Below are 25,343 nucleotides of genomic sequence, written 5' to 3'. Positions count from 1 at the left end.
TGTCTTGCACATCAGAAATTCTCCAGTTATAAACAAGTATAATAAACTTGCATGTTAATTTTGCCCCAAGAGGAGATTATTAGGAGATGTGTTGCCCCAAGAGGAGATTATTAGGAGATGCAACCCAAGACTACTGCAATACAAAGTCTCACCCAAGTTCAGGGCAACATTCAACAATTGTTTATTGTAGTTAATTTGGATAGTGTACTTCAAAAAGGAGACCAGTTTCCTTTTGCAATGCACTGTCTACTCTATTTTGAGAGTCAGTGACTACCCCCCCCCCCCCAACACACACCTTTCATCATGAGGTGTTTAAACAAAGTGTTTTATGTAGGTACTGTATGCCCTTTTAGGTTGTTACAGTTCCTGCTTCACCTGATGAACTCTGTACTGTTTGGCTTCAATTTACTGCTTTATAGTATTGTATGACAGCCTCAGAGTAGTATCAGTAGTCCTTGAAGAATTCTGTACGGCCTTCCTGTTGGTTACTTCTTGTTATTTACATTTGCAGGCAAGCACATCACAGTATATTAACTCTTAGTATGAACAGCTACTTTTAGATACTGGATTGTACTAAGTACAATAAATACATGGAGGCAAACTGCTTTAGTTAGTACGACATTTCTGTTACATTTGACTTTTGGTTCTACAAACACGCAACACATATGCTTTCAGCTCTCTATAGCAAATTCCCAAAGTCTGTTTATGCATAGTTACACTTATACCAGAAGGTCTAATATTTTTCTCAAAGTCTAATGTAATACAGTTTTTCCTTGTAAAACAGTTTTCCTTTGTTCCCTTGTCCTTGGTTCTTTGTAGTTTGATGATCCATGGAAACTCAGTCTTGCATTATTTGAAACGTGGTGTTCCAGCACTGACACGATGTTACATTCCTTTACTTTGCTGATGTTTCAGCTTTACTGCACGGATGTCCTTGCAGCTGCCGTCTACGTAGTTATTTTTTACAGACTGTTTCTCAATAACATATTCCTTCACATGAATGTCAAAATTTATTTAAGCTATTATAAGTTTGCTAGCACATATACTACTTTCTGTTTTTCAGCATTTTACATTATATTTCATGCAGCTTTTTATTCAAGCAAAAATCATGCTAGCAGTAGTTTGAAGACAGTAGAACAGATAGTATTGGAAGACTATCACTAGTCCTCATCACTGAAAAGTAATCCACTACAGCGTCATCCTCCTTGGTAAGATCTGACCATAAAAGTGATCACCTTCGAAGTCACAATCTCCCCTGACCCTCCCTTGTCAGCGTCAAACAAAAAAATCTTTGCCAAAACTGACTACAATCTCCTGAGAGCAGATATAAGCAACTTCTCAGCCACTGTCCCTTCACTAGGAACTAGCACTAATGTCCAAGCCTACACCAAAAAATGATACGAGCACCTGCATAACTCTATGGACTCAGCAAAACCCGACACGACCAAATCATGTTCCTCAAGGAAGAGTAAACCTGTCTGGTGGACAGCAGCAATAAAACTCTATAACAAAAGGAAAAAAATTGCTGTCCAGGACCAAGGAGGAGCAGGTGCCAAGTTGGAAGCAATTGCTCCTTTGTCTGAGCAAGCAAATAAAGCCACTGGTGAAATCCTCTAAGGCTAACTTTCTCCTTAGTAGATGTGGCCAATTTGGACTCAGTCACAAGGCCTTCTTCACATACGTCCGCTGTCTGAAAGGTAACACCCAAATCTGCTCTGAACTGGTGGTCAACACCACATCATACACAAATGCATTAGATATAGCCAGCCTACTGGCAGACAGGTTAATTGAAAACTTTACCTCCCTGCCCCCCATTAGTAAACCAAGTCATCCCCACCCCCCCATCAGTAAGCCAGGACATCCGGACCAAGAAAGAGCTGAAAGACTAACCCACCAAAAATGCAGCAACAAGCAGACCAAGAACAACCACCAGAAGGTACGACAGTCCAACCTCACAATAAGGTACAACGTTACTCAAAGGATAAATGCCAAAGCAGCAGCTCCAAGAAAATTCCAAGGCAACTGAGATCCACAGGATAATTCTATATATAGACCCTATAAACAAGTACATTGGCAACCTCCAAACACTTGACCCCACACAGTTTGGTTTTGTCAGAGGGAGATCGTGCTTGTTTGTCAACTTCTTTTAAAAAAAGTTGACCAAAGCCATGGATGAAGGGAAGACCGTGCACACTGCCTACCCTGACCTAGCCAAAGCCTTCAACACTATTCCCCACTCAGGCATAATAGAGAAACGGAACCCAAGCAGTCAAAATAGGGGAAGCCACCTCTAGTAGTAGGCTGGTAATGATCAATGTACCCCAAGGATCGGTCTTGGGGCCTTTACTGTTTGCAATATACTTTTCTGAGGTGCAAGCCAAAACCAGTGGTCTGTGGCTGACCAAGTTTGCAGATGACTGCAAGCTGGGTGCCGTCTTAAACTCCCCAAGTGATGTGATCCTTCTCCAAGAGGGCCTTACCAAAACAAACATGAGTGGTGCGAGAAGCATGGCCTCAAATTGAATGCCAACAAATGCATCATTATCCCCTTTGGGGAAAATGCAGTCCTCACTAATTCCCACTAATTATAACATTAATCACAACGTACTAAGCATGCAATCAGTCTTGAGGGACTTGGGCACCCAGGTTGACAGCAACCTGTCTTTTGACCATGTTGCCTTGGTTGTATGGAAAGCTTTCTACATGGCCCACCTCATTAGTAAGGGTAATTCATTCAGGAACAAAGTCATAACATCCCTGTACTTATCAAACCCATTAAGGAGGACAACGCCCCCTTCAGTATGTACCTTGCCAATCACATGCAGTAGCTGGAGAGACCACAGGAGGTTCCTGACCAGGAAAATCTAGCATCTCAAAACACCTGTCCTATACTGACAGGCTAAAAGCCCTGTCCCTCTACTCAAGTCTCATAGAGACTGCACAGAGGTGACCTGTGTCTGGCATACAAGGCCATCTCAGACCCAGCCCTGATGGAGTTGCTGCATATCAGTAAGTCAAACTCCACTCGCACAACCCACACACAAGGCCCCAACCTGGTCTGTGACATCAATTAAAAACCTGTCCGCAGGATAGATTTCTGTCCCAAAGACTCCCCCAATCTATGAAATAATATCCCTCTCCATAGTACCTCTCTAGTCCTCATTAAGAGGAACCTGGACAACTGGAGAGGAAACAGAAAATACACCCCTGGAATCTCACCCATGTCCCTGCTGGACAGGGGAAACAGGTGCTAACTTTGTGGGAACATGGACAAAATTCTTGGCTAGGCTAGCTTATAAAGGCCTCCGGGCCAACAGCCTAGTATCATCCATCAAACTGAGTAGGATATTTTCTAAAGGTACCCAATTAATGAAATGATAGCAGGACTAAGCATCCCCACTCACTAAATTCACAGTCAGAACTGTAGCAGAAATAAGAGCAGCTGCTAACATAACTCTTCCCCGACTGTATATTAAACATCAGCCAGTTGTCCCAAACGTAATGTTCACTCATTAAAAGCATGTTAAACACACCCCAATCTCTTTGTTAAGGCAGGAGAATATGTAAATAGTAAGCTCGAAATGGTTTAGCACCCTTGCATGACATGAGCGAATAAGGTATGTAAGCAGCAGTTTGTTTTTATTTAAGTTAAATTATCATATATCACATATCACCAAAATAACTCTCTCTCCTCCAAAGATGGGAGTTCACAGACTCATGGGAGTTTACTAGGCTAACAATCACAAGGGCCTTTTCAAGCCTAGCCATGAATCCCAAATCTGACAAATTCTGGTACCCTTGCAAAGTGTAAGCATAGGCTGGGTTGCCCTCAGATGTAAAAGCAATCAGTATGATAGGTGGGGAAAGGGAATTGGACAGGTCTTAAATAACCCCCCCAAAAAATGGAAGCACAGATGAGATGAACCCCCAAAACACCACAAGGATCCATTTACAGCCCCAGCAAAAAAAAAAAAAAAACCACACACACACACAAAGCAAAGTCCAGTGGAGTAGCTGGTAAACCCTGTTGGGTACTGGGGACTGGGTCAGTAACAATGTGGTCCGAGGGGACAAAAACAGTCTTCTGCTGGAGCCTATCCAACACAGTGTGAAGTGCTGAGCAGCAACTCACTATACTTTACATTTCACATCTTTGGCTATCTGTACCTTGTAGCAGATTAATCTGTAGTCCAGCAATGGCTAAACTAATATTTAATCAAAAAACATTAGCAAAGCACACAAAAAGACTAAAGTAAAGTAAATGTGACATCCTCAAACATCGTGTTGCTACCTGTAGCTACTCTTGCAAAAGGCATTAAACCTGCTGGAATATTCCCACAGTCCAGGAAGACAATTCTCAGCCAACATTTTTAGGTGTCACCTTTCATTACTACATGTAGTTCAGACCTCAGGAAGTTTATTAGGACTTCATTGTAGTTGTGTACTATCCGTGGAAAGACAAGGAAGTCCTATATGCAATTCCTCAGAGTAGTTCACACAGTCTGCAGATGTGAAAATTCACTGTCTGCAATAGTAAAGGCTTGTGTCATGCATTTGGTGGTTAGGAGTTCCCAAACCAATTCCATACCAAGCTCTTGTGGTATTACAGCGTATAGATCTTTGATATCCACTATAAGGAAATTATGGTTTTCATTGTATTCTAACCTAATAATACCCTCCAAGAAACTCCATGAATCATGGCAAATTTGCTCCTCACTCCTAAAAATAGAAACACAAAAGAGAGACATATAATGGGAACTATGGTATGGGTAAATGCGGCCAATGCCAACAATGTCAGTTTATAATGGTTGGTAATAGTTCACCATTAGAGATAAGTCTTACTTAGTGAAAGGTAAATATAATTGTGAATCTGGGGGGGGGGTGTTTATGTAGCACTATGTCAGCAATGCCAATCATATTATATAGGCAAAAATGGAAAGGTAGCTGAAACAAAGAATTTATGAGCATCAATATAAAACATAAATAAAAGAATAATTACAAATGCTTTAGCCAAGCATAGTGTAGAAAACCCCTCTCAATTTTTTTTTCACTGTCATCCACCAGGAAGCAAGAAAGGTCAGAGGAGGCCCTTGGGAATTGAAACTAGAGGAGAGTGAACTAATGTGGCAGATACGTACATATGCCCATATACCACCTGGCCTTAATGAGTATGCCTCAATTAAGTGCATTTTAAAATTAAAAGCATTAGACAGGTGAAATATACTATATTAATGATTCTATTATAAATTCATAAGAATTGATTAAATTAAAATATAGTGTTTTATGGTATATATATATATATATATATATATATATATATATATATATATATATATATTTTTTATATATATTTATTAAGAAATTTATAGATAAAGCCGGTTAAATTTGAAGCTTTCCTAACATACATAAGCTGGTATAATAGGTTTCATCAATGCTTATGGGCATTTTTAATATATTTGTGTCTAATTGGTTTGTGTTCCTACAATTTTTATTGCTTTTAATTGGTTTGTCTTAGTTTAATTGATTGATGACTGTATAAATAGCATTGCACTTTGGGTAATGTGATGTCTGAAGAAGTCTAAGCATTATTTTGGACGAAAGCTCTTACATTAAAGTTTGGGGAAATTTACAGCCGACTCGCCTTTTGTTTTTTCACTAGTTTGTCCGAGTTTTGTTGTAGCAACAAATTAACATTTAGTAGTTTCATGGTTTTTATTGCTAAATATATTTACACTTTTCATTGTGGCTGGTCCTTTAGAGACTATTTTAGCCTTTGACAATACTCGTATCTGTTTGGTGACTTGGCCACCCTTTCCCAGGTGTGTGTGTATGTGTGTGTGTGTGTGTTTGGTGACTTGGCCACCCTTTCCCAGGTGTGTGTGTGTGTGTGTGTGTGTGTGTTTGGTGACTTGGCCACCCTTTCCCAGGTGTGTGTGTGTTTGGTGACTTGGCCACCCTTTCCCAGGTGTGTGTGTGTGTGTGTGTTTGGTGACTTGGCCACCCTTTCCCAGGTGTGTGTGTGTGTGTGTGTGTTTGGTGACTTGGCCACCCTTTCCCAGGTGTGTGTGTGTGTGTGTGTGTGTGTGTTTGGTGACTTGGCCACCCTTTCCCAGGTGTGTGTGTGTGTGTGTGTGTTTGGTGACTTGGCCACCCTTTCCCAGGTGTGTGTGTGTGTGTGTGTGTTTGGTGACTTGGCCACCCTTTCCCAGGTGTGTGTGTGTGTGTGTGTTTGGTGACTTGGCCACCCTTTCCCAGGTGTGTGTGTGTGTGTGTTTGGTGACTTGGCCACCCTTTCCCAGGTGTGTGTGTGTGTGTGTTTGGTGACTTGGCCACCCTTTCCCAGGTGTGTGTGTGTGTGTTTGGTGACTTGGCCACCCTTTCCCAGGTGTGTGTGTGTGTGTGTTTGGTGACTTGGCCACCCTTTCCCAGGTGTGTGTGTGTGTGTGTGTTTGGTGACTTGGCCACCCTTTCCCAGGTGTGTGTGTGTGTGTGTGTGTTTGGTGACTTGGCCACCCTTTCCCAGGTGTGTGTGTGTGTGTGTGTTTGGTGACTTGGCCACCCTTTCCCAGGTGTGTGTGTGTGTGTGTGTTTGGTGACTTGGCCACCCTTTCCCAGGTGTGTGTGTGTGTGTGTGTGTTTGGTGACTTGGCCACCCTTTCCCAGGTGTGTGTGTGTGTGTGTGTGTTTGGTGACTTGGCCACCCTTTCCCAGGTGTGTGTGTGTGTGTGTGTGTTTGGTGACTTGGCCACCCTTTCCCAGGTGTGTGTGTGTGTGTGTGTTTGGTGACTTGGCCACCCTTTCCCAGGTGTGTGTGTGTGTGTGTGTGTTTGGTGACTTGGCCACCCTTTCCCAGGTGTGTGTGTGTGTGTGTGTGTTTGGTGACTTGGCCACCCTTTCCCAGGTGTGTGTGTGTGTGTGTGTGTTTGGTGACTTGGCCACCCTTTCCCAGGTGTGTGTGTGTGTGTGTGTGTGTGTGTTTGGTGACTTGGCCACCCTTTCCCAGGTGTGTGTGTGTGTGTGTGTGTTTGGTGACTTGGCCACCCTTTCCCAGGTGTGTGTGTGTGTGTGTGTGTGTGTTTGGTGACTTGGCCACCCTTTCCCAGGTGTGTGTGTGTGTGTGTGTGTGTTTGGTGACTTGGCCACCCTTTCCCAGGTGTGTGTGTGTGTGTGTGTGTGTTTGGTGACTTGGCTACCCTTTCCCAGGTGTGTGTGTGTGTGTGTGTGTGTGTGTGTGTGTGTGTGTGTGTGTGTTTGGTGACTTGGCCACCCTTTCCCAGGTGTGTGTGTGTGTGTGTGTGTTTGGTGACTTGGCTACCCTTTCCCAGGTGTGTGTGTGTGTGTGTGTGTGTGTGTGTGTGTGTGTGTGTGTGTGTGTTTGGTGACTTGGCCACCCTTTCCCAGGTGTGTGTGTGTGTGTGTGTGTGTGTGTGTGTGTGTGTGTTTGGTGACTTGGCTACCCTTTCCCAGGTGTGTGTGTGTGTGTGTGTGTGTGTGTGTGTGTGTGTGTGTGTGTGTGTGTTTGGTGACTTGGCTACCCTTTCCCAGGTGTGTGTGTGTGTGTGTGTGTGTGTGTGTTTGGTGACTTGGCTACCCTTTCCCAGGTGTGTGTGTGTGTGTGTGTGTGTGTGTGTTTGGTGACTTGGCCACCCTTTCCCAGGTGTGTGTGTGTGTGTGTGTGTGTGTTTGGTGACTTGGCCACCCTTTCCCAGGTGTGTGTGTGTGTGTGTGTGTGTGTGTGTGTGTGTGTGTGTGTGTGTTTGGTGACTTGGCCACCCTTTCCCAGGTGTGTGTGTGTGTGTGTGTGTGTGTGTGTGTGTGTGTGTGTGTGTTTGGTGACTTGGCCACCCTTTCCCAGGTGTGTGTGTGTGTGTGTGTGTGTGTGGTGACTTGGCCACCCTTTCCCAGGTGTGTGTGTGTGTGTGTGTGTGTGTGTGGTGACTTGGCCACCCTTTCCCAGGTGTGTGTGTGTGTGTGTGTGTGTGTGTGTGTGTGTTTGGTGACTTGGCCACCCTTTCCCAGGTGTGTGTGTGTGTGTGTGTGTGTGTGTGTTTGGTGACTTGGCCACCCTTCCAGAGTGTGTGTGTGTGTGTGTGTGTGTGTGTGTGTGTGTGTGTGTGTTTGGTGACTTGGCCACCCTTTCCCAGGTGTGTGTGTGTTTGGTGACTTGGCCACCCTTTCCCAGGTGTGTGTGTGTTTGGTGACTTGGCCACCCTTTCCCAGGTGTGTGTGTGTGTGTGTGTGTGTGTGTGTGTGTGTGTGTGTGTGTTTGGTGACTTGGCCACCCTTTCCCAGGTGTGTGTGTGTGTGTGTGTGTGTGTGTGTTTGGTGACTTGGCCACCCTTTCCCAGGTGTGTGTGTGTGTGTGTGTGTGTGTTTGGTGACTTGGCCACCCTTTCCCAGGTGTGTGTGTGTGTGTGTGTGTGTGTGTTTGGTGACTTGGCCACCCTTTCCCAGGTGTGTGTGTGTGTGTGTTTGGTGACTTGGCCACCCTTTCCCAGGTGTGTGTGTGTGTGTGTGTGTGTGTGTGTGTGTGTGTGTGTGTGTGTTTGGTGACTTGGCCACCCTTTCCCAGGTGTGTGTGTGTGTGTGTGTTTGGTGACTTGGCCACCCTTTCCCAGGTGTGTGTGTGTGTGTGTGTGTGTGTGTGTGTGTGTGTGTGTGTGTGTGTGTGTGTTTGGTGACTTGGCCACCCTTTCCCAGGTGTGTGTGTGTGTGTGTTTGGTGACTTGGCCACCCTTTCCCAGGTGTGTGTGTGTGTGTGTGTGTGTGTGTGTGTGTGTGTTTGGTGACTTGGCCACCCTTTCCCAGGTGTGTGTGTGTGTGTGTTTGGTGACTTGTGTGTGTGTGTTTGGTGACTTGGCCACCCTTTCCCAGGTGTGTGTGTGTGTGTTTGGTGACTTGGCCACCCTTTCCCAGGTGTGTGTGTGTGTGTGTGTGTGTGTGTGTGTGTGTTTGGTGACTTGGCCACCCTTTCCCAGGTGTGTGTGTGTGTGTGTGTGTGTTTGGTGACTTGGCCACCCTTTCCCAGGTGTGTGTGTGTGTGTGTGTGTTTGGTGACTTGGCCACCCTTTCCCAGGTGTGTGTGTGTGTGTGTGTTTGGTGACTTGGCCACCCTTTCCCAGGTGTGTGTGTGTGTGTGTGTTTGGTGACAGCCACCCTTTCCCAGGTGTGTGTGTGTGTGTTTGGTGACTTGGCCACCCTTTCCCAGGTGTGTGTGTGTGTGTGTGTTTGGTGACTTGGCCACCCTTTCCCAGGTGTGTGTGTGTGTGTGTTTGGTGACTTGGCCACCCTTTCCCAGGTGTGTGTGTGTGTGTGTGTGTTTGGTGACTTGGCCACCCTTTCCCAGGTGTGTGTGTGTGTTTGGTGACTTGGCCACCCTTTCCCAGGTGTGTGTGTGTGTGTGTGTGTGTTTGGTGACTTGGCCACCCTTTCCCAGGTGTGTGTGTGTGTGTGTGTGTGTGTGTTTGGTGACTTGGCCACCCTTTCCCAGGTGTGTGTGTGTGTGTGTGTGTGTGTGTTTGGTGACTTGGCCACCCTTTCCCAGGTGTGTGTGTGTGTGTGTGTGTGTTTGGTGACTTGGCCACCCTTTCCCAGGTGTGTGTGTGTGTGTGTGTGTGTGTGTGTGTGTGTTTGGTGACTTGGCCACCCTTTCCCAGGTGTGTGTGTGTGTGTGTGTGTGTGTGTGTGTGTGTGTGTGTGTGTGTGTGTGTGTGTGTGTGTGTGTGTGTGTGTGTGTGTTTGGTGACTTGGCCACCCTTTCCCAGGTGTGTGTGTGTGTGTGTGTGTGTTTGGTGACTTGGCCACCCTTTCCCAGGTGTGTGTGTGTGTGTGTGTGTTTGGCCACCCTTTCCCAGGTGTGTGTGTGTGTGTGTGTGTGTGTGTGTTTGGTGACTTGGCCACCCTTTCCCAGGTGTGTGTGTGTGTGTGTGTGTGTGTGGTGACTTGGCCACCCTTTCCCAGGTGTGTGTGTGTGTGTGTGTGTGTGTGTGTGTGTGTGTGTGTTTGGTGACTTGGCCACCCTTTCCCAGGTGTGTGTGTGTGTGTGTGTGTGTGTTTGGTGACTTGGCCACCCTTTCCCAGGTGTGTGTGTGTGTGTGTGTGTGTGTGTGTGTGTGTGTGTGTGTGTGTGTGTTTGGTGACTTGGCCACCCTTTCCCAGGTGTGTGTGTGTGTGTGTGTTTGGTGACTTGGCCACCCTTTCCCAGGTGTGTGTGTGTTTGGTGACTTGGCCACCCTTTCCCAGGTGTGTGTGTGTGTGTGTTTGGTGACTTGGCCACCCTTTCCCAGGTGTGTGTGTGTGTGTGTGTGTTTGGTGACTTGGCCACCCTTTCCCAGGTGTGTGTGTGTGTGTGTGTGTGTGTTTGGTGACTTGGCCACCCTTTCCCAGGTGTGTGTGTGTGTGTGTGTGTGTTTGGTGACTTGGCCACCCTTTCCCAGGTGTGTGTGTGTGTGTGTGTGTGTTTGGTGACTTGGCCACCCTTTCCCAGGTGTGTGTGTGTGTGTGTGTGTGTTTGGTGACTTGGCCACCCTTTCCCAGGTGTGTGTGTGTGTGTGTTTGGTGACTTGGCCACCCTTTCCCAGGTGTGTGTGTGTGTGTGTGTGTGTGTGTGTGTTTGGTGACTTGGCCACCCTTTCCCAGGTGTGTGTGTGTGTGTGTGTGTGTGTTTGGTGACTTGGCCACCCTTTCCCAGGTGTGTGTGTGTGTGTGTGTGTGTGTGTGTGTGTTTGGTGACTTGGCCACCCTTTCCCAGGTGTGTGTGTGTGTGTGTGTGTGTGTTTGGTGACTTGGCCACCCTTTCCCAGGTGTGTGTGTGTGTGTGTGTGTGTGTGTGTGTGTGTGTGTGTGTGTTTGGTGACTTGGCCACCCTTTCCCAGGTGTGTGTGTGTGTGTGTGTGTGTGTTTGGTGACTTGGCCACCCTTTCCCAGGTGTGTGTGTGTGTGTGTGTGTGTGTGTGTGTGTGTGTGTGTGTGTGTGTTTGGTGACTTGGCCACCCTTTCCCAGGTGTGTGTGTGTGTGTTTGGTGACTTGGCCACCCTTTCCCAGGTGTGTGTGTGTGTGTGTTTGGTGACTTGGCCACCCTTTCCCAGGTGTGTGTGTGTGTGTGTGTGTGTGTGTGTGTTTGGTGACTTGGCCACCCTTTCCCAGGTGTGTGTGTGTGTGTGTGTGTGTGTTTGGTGACTTGGCCACCCTTTCCCAGGTGTGTGTGTGTGTGTGTTTGGTGACTTGGCCACCCTTTCCCAGGTGTGTGTGTGTGTGTGTGTGTTTGGTGACTTGGCCACCCTTTCCCAGGTGTGTGTGTGTGTGTGTGTTTGGTGACTTGGCCACCCTTTCCCAGGTGTGTGTGTGTGTGTGTGTGTTTGGTGACTTGGCCACCCTTTCCCAGGTGTGTGTGTGTGTGTGTGTGTGTTTGGTGACTTGGCCACCCTTTCCCAGGTGTGTGTGTGTGTGTGTGTTTGGTGACTTGGCCACCCTTTCCCAGGTGTGTGTGTGTGTGTGTGTGTTTGGTGACTACCCCTTTCCCAGGTGTGTGTGTGTGTGTGTGTGTGGTGACTTGGCCACTTTCCCAGGTGTGTGTGTGTGTGTGTGTGTGTTTGGTGACTTGGCCACCCTTTCCCAGGTGTGTGTGTGTGTGTGTGTGTGTGTGTTTGGTGACTTGGCCACCCTTTCCCAGGTGTGTGTGTGTGTGTGTGTGTTTGGTGACTTGCCCCTTTCCCAGGTGTGTGTGTGTGTGTGTGTTTGGTGACTTGGCCACCCTTTCCCAGGTGTGTGTGTGTGTGTGTGTTTGGTGACTTGGCCACCCTTTCCCAGGTGTGTGTGTGTGTTTGGTGACTTGGCCACCCTTTCCCAGGTGTGTGTGTGTGTGTGTGTGTTTGGTGACTTGGCCACCCTTTCCCAGGTGTGTGTGTGTGTGTGTGTGTGTGTGTGTGTTTGGTGACTTGGCCACCCTTTCCCAGGTGTGTGTGTGTGTGTGTGTGTTTGGTGACTTGGCCACCCTTTCCCAGGTGTGTGTGTGTGTGTGTGTGTTTGGTGACTTGGCCACCCTTTCCCAGGTGTGTGTGTGTGTGTGTGTGTGTTTGGTGACTTGGCCACCCTTTCCCAGGTGTGTGTGTGTGTGTGTGTGTGTTTGGTGACTTGGCCACCCTTTCCCAGGTGTGTGTGTGTGTGTGTGTGTTTGGTGACTTGGCCACCCTTTCCCAGGTGTGTGTGTGTGTGTGTGTGTGTGTGTTTGGTGACTTGGCCACCCTTTCCCAGGTGTGTGTGTGTGTGTGTGTTTGGTGACTTGGCCACCCTTTCCCAGGTGTGTGTGTGTGTGTGTGTGTGTTTGGCCACCCTTTCCCAGGTGGTGTGTGTGTGTGTGTGTGTGTTTGGTGACTTGGCCACCCTTTCCCAGGTGTGTGTGTGTGTGTGTGTTTGGTGACTTGGCCACCCTTTCCCAGGTGTGTGTGTGTGTGTGTGTGTGTGACTTGGCCCCTTTCCCAGGTGTGTGTGTGTGTGTGTGTTTGGTGACTTGGCCACCCTTCCCAGGTGTGTGTGTGTGTGTGTGTGTGTGTTTGGTGACTTGGCCACCCTTTCCCAGGTGTGTGTGTGTGTGTGTGTGTTTGGTGACTTGGCCACCCTTTCCCAGGTGTGTGTGTGTGTGTGTTTGGTGACTTGGCCACCCTTTCCCAGGTGTGTGTGTGTGTGTGTTTGGTGACTTGTACCCTTTCCCAGGTGTGTGTGTGTGTTTGGTGACTTGGCCACCCTTTCCCAGGTGTGTGTGTGTGTGTGTGTGTTTGGTGACTTGGCCACCCTTTCCCAGGTGTGTGTGTGTGTGTGTGTGTTGGTGACTTGGCCCTTTCCCAGGTGTGTGTGTGTGTGTTTGGTGACTTGGCCACCCTTCCCAGGTGTGTGTGTGTGTGTGTTTGGTGACTTGGCCACCCTTTCCCAGGTGTGTGTGTGTGTGTGTGTTTGGTGACTTGGCCACCCTTTCCCAGGTGTGTGTGTGTGTGTGTGTTTGGTGACTTGGCCACCTTTCCCAGGTGTGTGTGTGTGTGTGTTTGGTGACTTGGCCACCCTTTCCCAGGTGTGTGTGTGTGTGTGTGTTTGGTGACTTGGCCACCCTTTCCCAGGTGTGTGTGTGTGTGTGTGTGTGTGTGTGTTTGGTGACTTGGCCACCCTTTCCCAGGTGTGTGTGTGTGTGTGTGTTTGGTGACTTGGCCACCCTTTCCCAGGTGTGTGTGTGTGTGTGTGTTTGGTGACTTGGCCACCCTTTCCCAGGTGTGTGTGTGTGTGTGTGTTTGGTGACTTGGCCACCCTTTCCCAGGTGTGTGTGTGTGTGTGTTTGGTGACTTGGCCACCCTTTCCCAGGTGTGTGTGTGTGTGTGTGTTTGGTGACTTGGCCACCCTTTCCCAGGTGTGTGTGTGTGTGTGTGTGTTTGGTGACTTGGCCACCCTTTCCCAGGTGTGTGTGTGTGTGTGTGTGTTTGGTGACTTGGCCACCCTTTCCCAGGTGTGTGTGTGTGTGTGTTTGGTGACTTGGCCACCCTTTCCCAGGTGTGTGTGTGTGTGTGTTTGGTGACTTGGCCACCCTTTCCCAGGTGTGTGTGTGTGTGTGTGTGTTTGGTGACTTGGCCACCCTTTCCCAGGTGTGTGTGTGTGTGTGTGTTTGGTGACTTGGCCACCCTTTCCCAGGTGTGTGTGTGTGTGTGTTTGGTGACTTGGCCACCCTTTCCCAGGTGTGTGTGTGTGTGTGTTTGGTGACTTGGCCACCCTTTCCCAGGTGTGTGTGTGTGTGTGTGTTTGGTGACTTGGCCACCCTTTCCCAGGTGTGTGTGTGTGTGTGTGTTTGGTGACTTGGCCACCCTTTCCCAGGTGTGTGTGTGTGTGTGTTTGGTGACTTGGCCACCCTTTCCCAGGTGTGTGTGTGTGTGTGTGTGTGTGTGTTTGGTGACTTGGCCACCCTTTCCCAGGTGTGTGTGTGTGTGTGTTTGGTGACTTGGCCACCCTTTCCCAGGTGTGTGTGTGTGTGTTTGGTGACTTGGCCACCCTTTCCCAGGTGTGTGTGTGTGTGTGTGTTTGGTGACTTGGCCACCCTTTCCCAGGTGTGTGTGTGTGTGTGTGTGTTTGGTGACTTGGCCACCCTTTCCCAGGTGTGTGTGTGTGTGTGTGTGTGTTTGGTGACTTGGCCACCCTTTCCCAGGTGTGTGTGTGTGTGTGTGTTTGGTGACTTGGCCACCCTTTCCCAGGTGTGTGTGTGTGTGTGTGTGTTTGGTGACTTGGCCACCCTTTCCCAGGTGTGTGTGTGTGTGTGTGTGTGTTTGGTGACTTGGCCACCCTTTCCCAGGTGTGTGTGTGTGTGTGTGTGTGTGTTTGGTGACTTGGCCACCCTTTCCCAGGTGTGTGTGTGTGTGTGTGTGTGTTTGGTGACTTGGCCACCCTTTCCCAGGTGTGTGTGTGTGTGTTTGGTGACTTGGCCACCCTTTCCCAGGTGTGTGTGTGTGTGTTTGGTGACTTGGCCACCCTTTCCCAGGTGTGTGTGTGTGTGTGTGTGTGTGTGTGTGTGTGTGTGTGTGTGTGTGTGTGTGTGTGTGTTTGGTGACTTGGCCACCCTTTCCCAGGTGTGTGTGTGTGTGTGTTTGGTGACTTGGCCACCCTTTCCCAGGTGTGTGTGTGTGTGTGTTTGGTGACTTGGCCACCCTTTCCCAGGTGTGTGTGTGTGTGTGTGTTTGGTGACTTGGCCACCCTTTCCCAGGTGTGTGTGTGTGTGTGTGTGTTTGGTGACTTGGCCACCCTTTCCCAGGTGTGTGTGTGTGTGTTTGGTGACTTGGCCACCCTTTCCCAGGTGTGTGTGTGTGTGTGTGTTTGGTGACTTGGCCACCCTTTCCCAGGTGTGTGTGTGTGTGTGTTTGGTGACTTGGCCACCCTTTCCCAGGTGTGTGTGTGTGTGTGTGTTTGGTGACTTGGCCACCCTTTCCCAGGTGTGTGTGTGTGTGTGTGTGTGTTTGGTGACTTGGCCACCCTTTCCCAGGTGTGTGTGTGTGTGTGTGTGTGTGTTTGGTGACTTGGCCACCCTTTCCCAGGTGTGTGTGTGTGTGTGTTTGGTGACTTGGCCACCCTTTCCCAGGTGTGTGTGTGTGTGTGTGTTTGGTGACTTGGCCACCCTTTCCCAGGTGTGTGTGTGTGTGTTTGGTGACTTGGCCACCCTTTCCCAGGTGTGTGTGTGTGTGTGTGTGTGTTTGGTGACTTGGCCACCCTTTCCCAGGTGTGTGTGTGTGTGTGTGTGTGTTTGGTGACTTGGCCACCCTTTCCCAGGTGTGTGTGTGTGTGTGTGTGTGTGTGTGTGTGTTTGGTGACTTGGCCACCCTTTCCCAGGTGTGTGTGTGTGTGTGTGTTTGGTGACTTGGCCACCCTTTCCCAGGTGTGTGTGTGTGTGTGTGTGTGTTTGGTGACTTGGCCACCCTTTCCCAGGTGTGTGTGTGTGTTTGGTGACTTGGCCACCCTTTCCCAGGTGTGTGTGTGTTTGGTGACTTGGCCACCCTTTCCCAGGTGTGTGTGTGTTTGGTGACTTGGCCACCCTTTCCCAGGTGTGTGTGTGTGTGTCAGCTATTTGGAGCAGGGACACGAAACACTGACTTCACAAAGAGTGGTGGAGGACTTGGCTTGGACACTCAGATAAGGACTTAACTCTGCAGATGTGCCAGTGGGAAGCCTTACTGGGGACCTGGGGAGAGGCAGAGAGAGAAACCCAGACCCTTGGCCGAGTGTATTCCCTGTGTGCTGTTAAGGGAAACAGTATTTCATGCAGAGAGCCGCATCTGGAAATACTGGGTGTATCCATTTTTGTTCCAAGGGAACGTCCCTCTCCAGTGTCAGTAGTGAGGATTCAGGATCCTTGATTACTGGTCCAAAGAGGTGCCATCTCAAGGTGACCTACTGAGATGCCAATATTTGGTTACATTAACTTTTCACATAGGTTAACACCTTCTTAAATACAGAAGCTCTCTAAATGGAATATATGAAAAAACAAACCTGGTCACCAAGTCAATAATCAAGACACTGTACCAAGTCCTAGTCCTTATGTGCTGTAGGTCTCCGATTGGAATAGTTGAAATGCCCAGGCTAATCACAAGTTAAAATTCAGACAAAACCTTGAGACCTAGTATAAAAACCACTACGAATGCTCACCTTTAGAGAGTTGCAGTGTTGATTCACTAGTAAACCTTTGCTGACATTACAGGACAGAGACTTGTTTATCCTTCCTTCTTTTGCATACACTGTGACTAGCACAAAGGACAGAACAATGATGACCAATGGACAGCATTCTAAGATACGACATGCTGAATCTCCATCCAGTATTACAAGTCATATTTGACAGCCTCAAACTATTGACCATTCTGCCCCACACTGCAATGTCCTAAACCTAAACTCCATTGCACTCATGACTGCTTCTCTACAACAGGTCTAAACCTCTGGGAAAAGTATCCCTTCACAAGTAAAAGGCACATAATCTTACCAAAACTGTGGACTTGAGGTGTACTTCCTCTCGTTATCCAAATGTCACCGATTCTCACCGAGTAATATTACCTAACTTGCGTTGCATCATTCTTCTCCTACTAGTAACACATGTATTTCTCACATGGCAGGTTCTGCTGGGAGAATCTTCAGTTCTCACTCACAAACTTTGTAGTTTCATAGGTAATTTAGGCCTAGACAATTTCCCTTGGTGAGATTCAAACCCTGTACCACTTGTCTGGGAAGACTATTATGCCAACCACCAACCTTGACTAATTATGCCATCACCTTCCAACTGCTTACAACCTCCATCTAACATTCTTCGCCCAACTTATCCCATAATTTCCAATTAAACACCACAATACCTGTAATTATAAAATTGCTTCTCATTAGTGTTAGCGTGTACATAAATAAAAAAAAACATGCACGCTGATTTGTCAGCCCAACCAGCATGCCCACTTTAAAACGAGCATATATCAACAGGAAAAAATCTGGCCACTGAAATACCATTCAGCAGACTTTATTGATATATGCTATTAAGGACACAGCAAAACACAAGAAAAATCAAGTACATTCTGCAAAACTAAACAAACAGAAGCATACCCGATTTTCCTTGCATTTCTTTGCAGTCTTGGCAGCCAGATTTACTTCTGAACTGTCTGGAAGTTCAGAGAATAGCCACATGTTTGCCTCATAGTAAAAGAAAAGAAAAAAAGCAACAGATGTACTATGCAAGTAAGTGTGGGAACTTAAGTCCTATACGCATGCGCAGTAAAACAGAACACACAGAAGAACGGGGAAACAACTCCAAGGAACACTACAGAGCTGTTATACAAAGACATTAGTTAAGAAATACATTGTTCATCTTTCTTAAATAATGTCTTTGACAATGTATTTGCATAATGGCAATAACCCATGCCTGGGTGTGGGTAATGCTAGGATTTACCCAAAGTTCACTCTCGTGATCAAAACCACACTAACTGTAGGCAAGTCTAGCATTACCCACATCCAGTCATGGATTATTGCTTAAATGTTTTATTTCTAGAGAGAGAGTTTCTACATAGTGTAGGAGGCACACACAGCAACACAACTCAAAGCACTTGTGGAAAACAGTAAACATTTCATTAAATGCATGGCCATAACTGAATCCACCAGGATTACACATGCTGTCTTAACTTAAAAATATGAAAAGTACTTATGCGGCCTGACTAGCAACACCACAATACCAGAAAAATGAGCCCAGTAATGGATGGCTCAAAGCACTACTCAAGTAAAATTAAATCTAAACCACAGCACAAAGCCTTGTTGCACAGAGAAAAGGGTTTTGGTATTTTATACAAGATAAACAAAGAATCAAGACAAACAGAACTAATTGTATTTAATCTTGTGTATTGAAAGAAATAAAAAAGGCAACTAAAATGAATTTACACAGTGTATTTTTTTTTAATGAGAAACGGGGGAAGAAAGCAAATACAATACAGTTGTGACTAGAAAAAAAATTCAATGTGAAATGAGACCAAATGTGTGGCAAATAAAGCATTAAAAAGACTTGCCTCATAAAAGTTAAGATCCTTTTAACACTAACAAATAAAAAGGTGCTGACAGCAAATGACACAATGTTAACAAAAAGCAATGGCTCATTCAAGAACTAATGGAAGGTGACATTCAAGGTAACACCTACCTATACAGGCTCTGCTAAGACCAGAAGGGCAAGACTATCAATTGCTCACTTCTAGTACTCCATGAATAAAAATCAATGCACACATACTAAATAAAAATCAAAGGTGCTTATGAACAGCTAACAGAACTATGGTCTACATGATAATGTGGCAACAACAATTAACCTAAACATGGTACACAAATGTTAATAGGCTTGTATACAAAAATGTTAATGCAGTGATGGACAAAAGAAAAAAAAAAAATCAATGTTTTACTTTTTTTACATATAAAGAAATGGAAACAGATCTCTTTCACATGCATAATGGATGACGTTTATTGTTGGTACATACTTATTGTCTAACAGAGCAATTGCTAAATTCTAGGTCAGGGCCTTCCACTTATTTTTTAAAGTTTGTTAAGACAAGAAGTAGAGGAAATGAAAGTGACAGCATCTGACAAAGTATTGTCACAGCTTACAGAATGAAACAGTGTTAAAAATGATTATGGTAAGCACAAAAACAGGATATATATATATATATATATATATATATATATATATATATATATATATATATATATATATAAATATAAATAAAAATAACTAAACCAGCAATTCCAACACTGCCTCAAAGACAGATCATGACTGCCATGTTAAACCTGCTTCATCTCTTACTCAAGCATTGCAATCGAGAGTCCACCTGTGTAAATGATCACTTAAGAAATTACATAAAAAAAAAAAAATCAGAAAAGCAAAAGAGGTACTGCAGCATTTATTATTAACAAAGCAACAACCCACTGTTGAGATGCAGTAGTATAGCACACACACCACTATGCCTCTTAATTGTCCCAAACGTACATGTATGCCCCTAATTTTGGTTCAGAATTTTGCTCCATCTCTGCTAAAGTTGGACATTTTCAGAAATGTTAAGTTAAATCATACCAGTCTTTACAAAAGTGTCCCTAACCTGTGTTTTTTTTATCTACTCGTTTATTTTTTTTACATTGTCACTAATTTTGGAGGTGCAAAGCTACCAACTATACCACTCTTAGGAGAAGCCTGGTTGACCAGGGCTTACTTGACAACAATGCCACCACTTTGGTGGGTCAGTGGACTCAGCAGCAACAATTAAAACTTTTCATCAGACAGTGAGACATGAAGGTAGACAATATATCAAGTTAGCAAAGCAGCAGATACAAGTAAGGTTTGGCAACATACACTCTTCATACAACACTGACAAGCTCTTCATACGACAACAACACAGCAAGGTGGAGACAGTAAACGCCAGACAGTGACACAGCAAAGTACAGCTTTTTAACACACACCATGAGCAAGTACACAGTAAACAAAGCTAAACAGCATTTACCAGAACACATTGTTAGAAAGGGAGACACACATTCAGATGGGGCCTAACAGCATACAGTTTAAAAGGGGATGACAGGTGTGTCTTAACACATGCGCTTAAACTCAGAAACTTTTGACAGCACACAAGTTTGTAAAGCAGTTGAAAGGCAAGCAAAGTTTAGCAACAAAATACTAATAAAAAGACAATAACATTGCTATGGTAGCAGCCCAGTTAAGTAACACTTAGCACATATGGTTAACACTGCTATCACTTAGCAAAATCACTGCTAACAATACAGTTACAAGCACAGTAGCATTACACAACAAAGGCAGATAAGATTAAGAATATGTGCATTAAAGCTGCATCACCAAACTGGGTTCCCCTCAATACAAACAATTAACAAGACAAAAACAGAGCCTAATAAGACTCAAACACACTACAGAGCCAATGAAGAATCAACAATGGCTCTTACTATTCACACAATTATGACCTGCAAGTATTAACTAAGATATTACAATAACAAATTGTATAACCATATAAGGTCTGCCACACTGTTAATACAGCAAAGCAACTTAAAACTGACACTCAGTTGAGAATGTATCCATTCAGTACAGCAAGCTGTGAAAAAAGGAAATAAATACACTTACTGGCAGTAAAGGAAATACTAAGAATTCCAGTGGGGAAAGTAAAGAGTTGTGCAGTACTGACGGTTAAATGGACATCAGAGTATCAGCTTTAGCAAAAAGAGATGGCATGCAGTTAACAGAACAAGGGCAAATCAGGGTTGCAGACAACAAAGATAAGAACCTTAAAACTAGTAAGGTATTATCAGGGATATCAAATTTTACACTGAGACATTAACTTCTGCTTCAAAAGCAGCAACTGCATGCCCCCATATACAACAAATATGATTTCCTACTCTTGATGAAAGCCAAGAAACATCAGACAACAAATCCTTTCCATTTCTATGATACATGAAATAGAACAAACTATAATATAACCAGAGTACATATCCTGGATTTCATCTCAACATGTGTCCTCCCTTCAAGAGTGCAAAACAAAAGCTAAAAACAGATGAGATTCATAAAACCTTATTGCAAGCTACTCCCATGTTAATCCAGTGTAATGCCTATCTACAGAGTAACCTTACGCCGAGCAACATCAAGCTGCTCAGAGTAAAGCTTTATGAAACCCCACCTCCTATGTACTTCAACCGGACAATTCAGCTCAACACCATCATTACTTAAGTATGTGCTCCAGTTACCCCAGCAAAAGTATTCAAGTACAAAAAAGCCACATACGTCACATGCACACACTTGTTACACACAGTTATGCCTGTACCTAACTGTAAGGAACAGTACCTGCTTCATTAGCACAGACAGACAAAAATACAAGCAAGCACAGCATAGGAATGAAAGTAAATGACCTCAATAAAGGACAGAAACTTGAAAGACAAATCAGATACAATTACTTAAAGGACTTAACTCTACATACAAGGCTGAGAGTTAAAGACACAAGAGAAACAAGGGGGTGAAAGGACAACAGCCTGTTCAGCAGTGTTGATGAGCTGGGACGAGGGACTACTTTAAAGACCTGAGTCAGCAACCTAGAGAACTTTACAAGAAACTTTCTGGCCCATCATCATGTTGACCCAACTGGAGTACCAAATTAAGCAGACATGCATTTATCATGTTGTCTTTCACTGGTATGCCAAGTTGATTACATTTAACCTTTTTACCCAATGTACACCTTAATGTACATTTTCAGTGGAGGCCTAAAAAAGTTAATCACTATACAAATGCAATAAAACTGAACAAATTGTACTTAGTAACAGCAGCTTCATGTTGCTGTGTCACTAACAATGGGTCCCAATACTATCATTTGCCTAGTGTTAGAAAGTATAAGAACTAGGTACACTATCTGAAGCATTATTTTTGTGCTGCTAATTCAACAAGGTAAACATGAAAAAATGACAGCTATGTTAAAGTCATCTTCAAATTTGAGGTTAGGGTTAGTATCAGAATCAAGGTTTTAGGTCTGAGATTTAAGTTTAGAATTAAATGTTTAAGGTTAAGGACTGGGGGAACTTAACTTTACATTTCTATTTTTGCCTCATATTTTTGGTTTTCTGGCAAATCAGTAAATAATGATAGACATTTGAATTTCAGACTTCATGCCCTTCAGAAAATGCATGGCAATACAAAAGCAGTTATTATATCAACTTTTTTTTTGCTTACAAGAGCAATAGTTAAAAGTTGCCCCTATTTTGGGCCTTTGTCTGCCACCCCCATTATTGGTGATTTGTCCAGATTTCTTGCTTTAAGAGACTGAGGGGTACAGCACGAAGATACGCGAGTACCAGTTCACCAATGTAAAGCCCTTAAAGCATGTACAACGGGCTATGCCCCCCCCCCAAACTAAATGGGTACATTAGCCATTTATGATCATACACGATGCTGTACAGTTCATACAGCCTAAACCCTTACACACACGTGGGACACATGTACTATAGTGTTTCAGTCTCGCATTCTAATCCTAAAGTGCAGTCGTAAAACAATTTCGCGTATGTGCACAAATCAAACAAGCACGAAAAGACCTCACAACTTCTTTTCCTACAAAGGCGCGCCCATCTCCCAAAAACTGAAGTTACAAGTACTCACAGCCATAGACGGGGCGGAGCCCATCAATTTCGTCTGAGACAGACATTATTCCTTTCAGCAGTTATGACTGTCAAAGTGGTCCCGAACTCTAACCAGTGTGTGAACCAGAGATAACCCAGATTTCCTCGCAAAGATTAATGTACTTTAAAAGGGCCCCTTAGAACCGCGATCGCTCGTGGACTGAACCCCTAAGCGCTACAGACGTGGAGGCGCGCGCATACTCCGGAAGATGCTGTGCCGAACCGCCCAGATGCTCATAAGACTCATACAGCACAGAAAATTGCCGTTGGTAATGGTTGCACCGGGTGCGGAAGGTGACTGTTCCTGTTAGCTAAGAATTGGGTGTGTCACGGTAAAGAGAGAGGGGAGGGGCACCATAGCTCTCCCTCTGGTGGGCTGCGTACCTCATTACAGCAGGATAACTGGGTGAAAGTCAAAGTAAATATGAAATTGGGAATTAAAAGTAACTACGTTGTGCTTACCGATAAGGCAGCTTAATATAAATTAACATCGTCTTCAAACCGCACAATGTGAAGTCGGATTCGGGGATAAGCAGCTTGAAGAGGCACAGATTGGAAAATATAAAGTTATTTGATTTTCTGAGAGATTACATGAGAAGGTTATGTAGCTCGTTTTAAAAACGTTATAGCACGGTGTTAGGATGACTGTAGCAACGATTCAACGAACCTTAAACTTAGTGACAATATTTAAAAGAATCGCACTTGAGAATTTTTGAGAAGCTGAATGCCCAGGCATACTTAATATGCGGTGAGCTTCGCCATTACCGCTCCTAGGGAGTAGTTACTTTTTGGTCAGAAGGTGACTTTGTACACTAAAGGCAAGTGCATATGAATAAATCCTGTCAACCTTCCATCTCCTAAATACGGTACAGCACCTCTCATAGCGTAGAACAAATGGACAAAATGCGGAAAACGTACTATAAACTTTAACTAGAAAGCTTATTATAAGAAAGTCAAAATGTGTTATTTTATAAAAAGGCACGTAATATGATTTCGTATCAATCATTTGCAATGGATTTTCAGTTTAAAACATTCTTAACACTAAATGTATATCGGGTCCCTTTGATGTGGAATAACAAGGAACATGGACTATTTAAGACTCAAAACGAGTAACATTGCCTCGTAAGTCGTAATAGGTAACCTTGAGAGGCATGCATACAAACGACAAACTTTACAGAGGTGCCACAAAGTTTGAGTATTAATGTTGCTATTTAAAAAAAAAACTAATACAACAATGACTTGATACTACGTTAGTGATATGCATTCCTCTCAAGTGTCCAGATTTTTGCCTCATATTTTTCGTCTGTGCCTCATGGAATCTGTGATTTTTCTGGATTTTTGTGGCAAATTAATGAGGACTGAATTCACTAAATAGTTATAGGCGTTTGAGTTTCAGACTTTATATCCTTCAGAAAATGCATGGTAACACAGTGCCTTTTATTCTAGAAACTTTCTAAGTTTATAAGATCGATATTTAAAATGTGTGTCTGTTGAGGCCTTGTCCCCCGTTATTTTACTTTATACAGATTTTTGTGCAAAGAGGTAGAGAGCTATGGTGACATGATGAGTTAGTATAACTAGTTAAGTGTTGTATCATTTGTTGTTACACGAATAACATTAAACGTTTAGCTACTACATAGGAAAATATGTTTACACAATAATTGCAAAATCGTATTTGGCACCCAAGTGCATAGAATCAGTTCCCGTAGTTATTCAGATGAAGTTCAGAATAGCAGCATTACAAATCTGTTGCTAAATATGTAAAAGTAGCCAAATTAATATATCTTAAAATTCATTGTGCTTAGCCCCCACCCTTGGGAGGTGACTTTTTTTAAAGAGCTGTAGCTGTTTGTTTAGTTCTAGAAATACAGTGGATATAAAAAGTGTACACACCCCTGTTAAAATGCCAGGTTTTTGTGATATAAAAAAATGAGACCACAATAAATCATTTAAAAACTTGTCCCACCCTTAATGTGACCTATAACCTGTACAGTTCAATTGGAAAACAAAAAATCTGTTAGGGTAAAAAAAAATATAAAAAAAAAAACATACAATAAGCTGATTGCATAAATGTGCACACCCTTAAACTAATACTTTGTTGAATCACCTTTTGATTTAATTACAGCATTCAGTCTTCTTGGGTAGGAGTCTGTCAGCATGGCACATCTTAACTTGACAGTATTTGCCCACTCTTCCTTGCAAAAGCACTCCAAATCTGTCAGATTGTGAGGGCATCTCTTGTGCAAAGCCCTCTTCAGGTCACCCCACAGTTTTTCTATTGGATTTAGGTCTGGGCTCTGGCTGGTCCATTCCAAAACTTTACTTTTCTTCTGGTGAAGCCATTCTTTTGTTGATTTGGATGTATGTTTGGGGTCATTGTTGTGTTGAAAGGTGAAATTCATCTTCATCTTCAGCTTTCTAGCAGACACCTGAAGGTTTTTGGTCCAAAAGTGACTGGTATTTGGAACTGCTCATAATTCCCTCCACCTTGACTAAAGCTCCAGTTCCAGCAGAAGAAAAACAACCCCAAAGCATGATACAGCCACCACCATGCTTCACCGTAGGGATGGTGTTATTTTGGTGATGCAAAGTGTTGTTTTTGTGCCAAACGTACCTTTTGGAATTGTGGCCAAAAGGTTCAACCGTGGTCTTATCAGACCATAACACATTTTCCCATATGCTTTTGGGAGGTCTGATGTATTGTTTTACTAATTTTAGCCAGGCCTAGATGTTTTTCTGTGTAAGAAAAGGCTTCCGTCTTGCAACCCTACCCCATAGTCCAGACGTGAAGAATATGGGAGATTGTTGTCACATATAGTACAAAACCAGTACTTGCCAGAAATTCCTGCAGCTCCTTCAGTGTTGTTGTATGTCTCTTGGCAGCCTCCCTGACCAGTTTACATCTTTTGTCTTTTCATCAATTTTGGAGGGACATCCAGTTCTTTGCAAAGTCACTGTTGTCCCATGTCTTCTCTACTTTTTGATGACTGTCTTCACTGTGTTCCATGGTATATCCAATGCTGTGGAAATTTTTTTTGTACCCTTCTCCTGACTGATACCTCTCAACCATGAGATCCCTTTGATACTTTGTAAGCTCTCTGCGAACCATGGCTTTTGCTGTAGCAGGCAACTGAGTAAATGTCAGGAAAATCCTGCTAGGACAGCTGAA

General features: G+C 44.6%; 1 protein-coding gene across 1 annotated transcript in view; it reads right to left on the bottom strand.

The window, feature by feature from the left end:
• Window positions 1-22,483, bottom strand: part of IQGAP1 (IQ motif containing GTPase activating protein 1) — a 1,927,315-nt gene extending 1,904,832 nt beyond the window's left edge. Inside the window, exon 1 of the mRNA XM_044076373.1 lies at window positions 22,155-22,483. Coding sequence (XP_043932308.1) covers window positions 22,155-22,200 — 46 coding nt within the window. The 5' untranslated portion in view covers window positions 22,201-22,483. The remainder of the gene's footprint in view (window positions 1-22,154) is intronic.
• Window positions 22,484-25,343: the final 2,860 nt, after the last annotated feature.

The sequence above is a fragment of the Protopterus annectens genome, chromosome 7.part0 (genome assembly GCF_019279795.1).
Source record: "Protopterus annectens isolate FY-2018-M chromosome 7.part0, PAN1.0, whole genome shotgun sequence".
Taxonomy (NCBI): Eukaryota; Metazoa; Chordata; order Ceratodontiformes; family Protopteridae; genus Protopterus; species Protopterus annectens.
The sequence above is the reverse complement of the archived record's forward strand: the minus strand, read 5'-3'. Positions and strand labels throughout refer to the sequence as shown.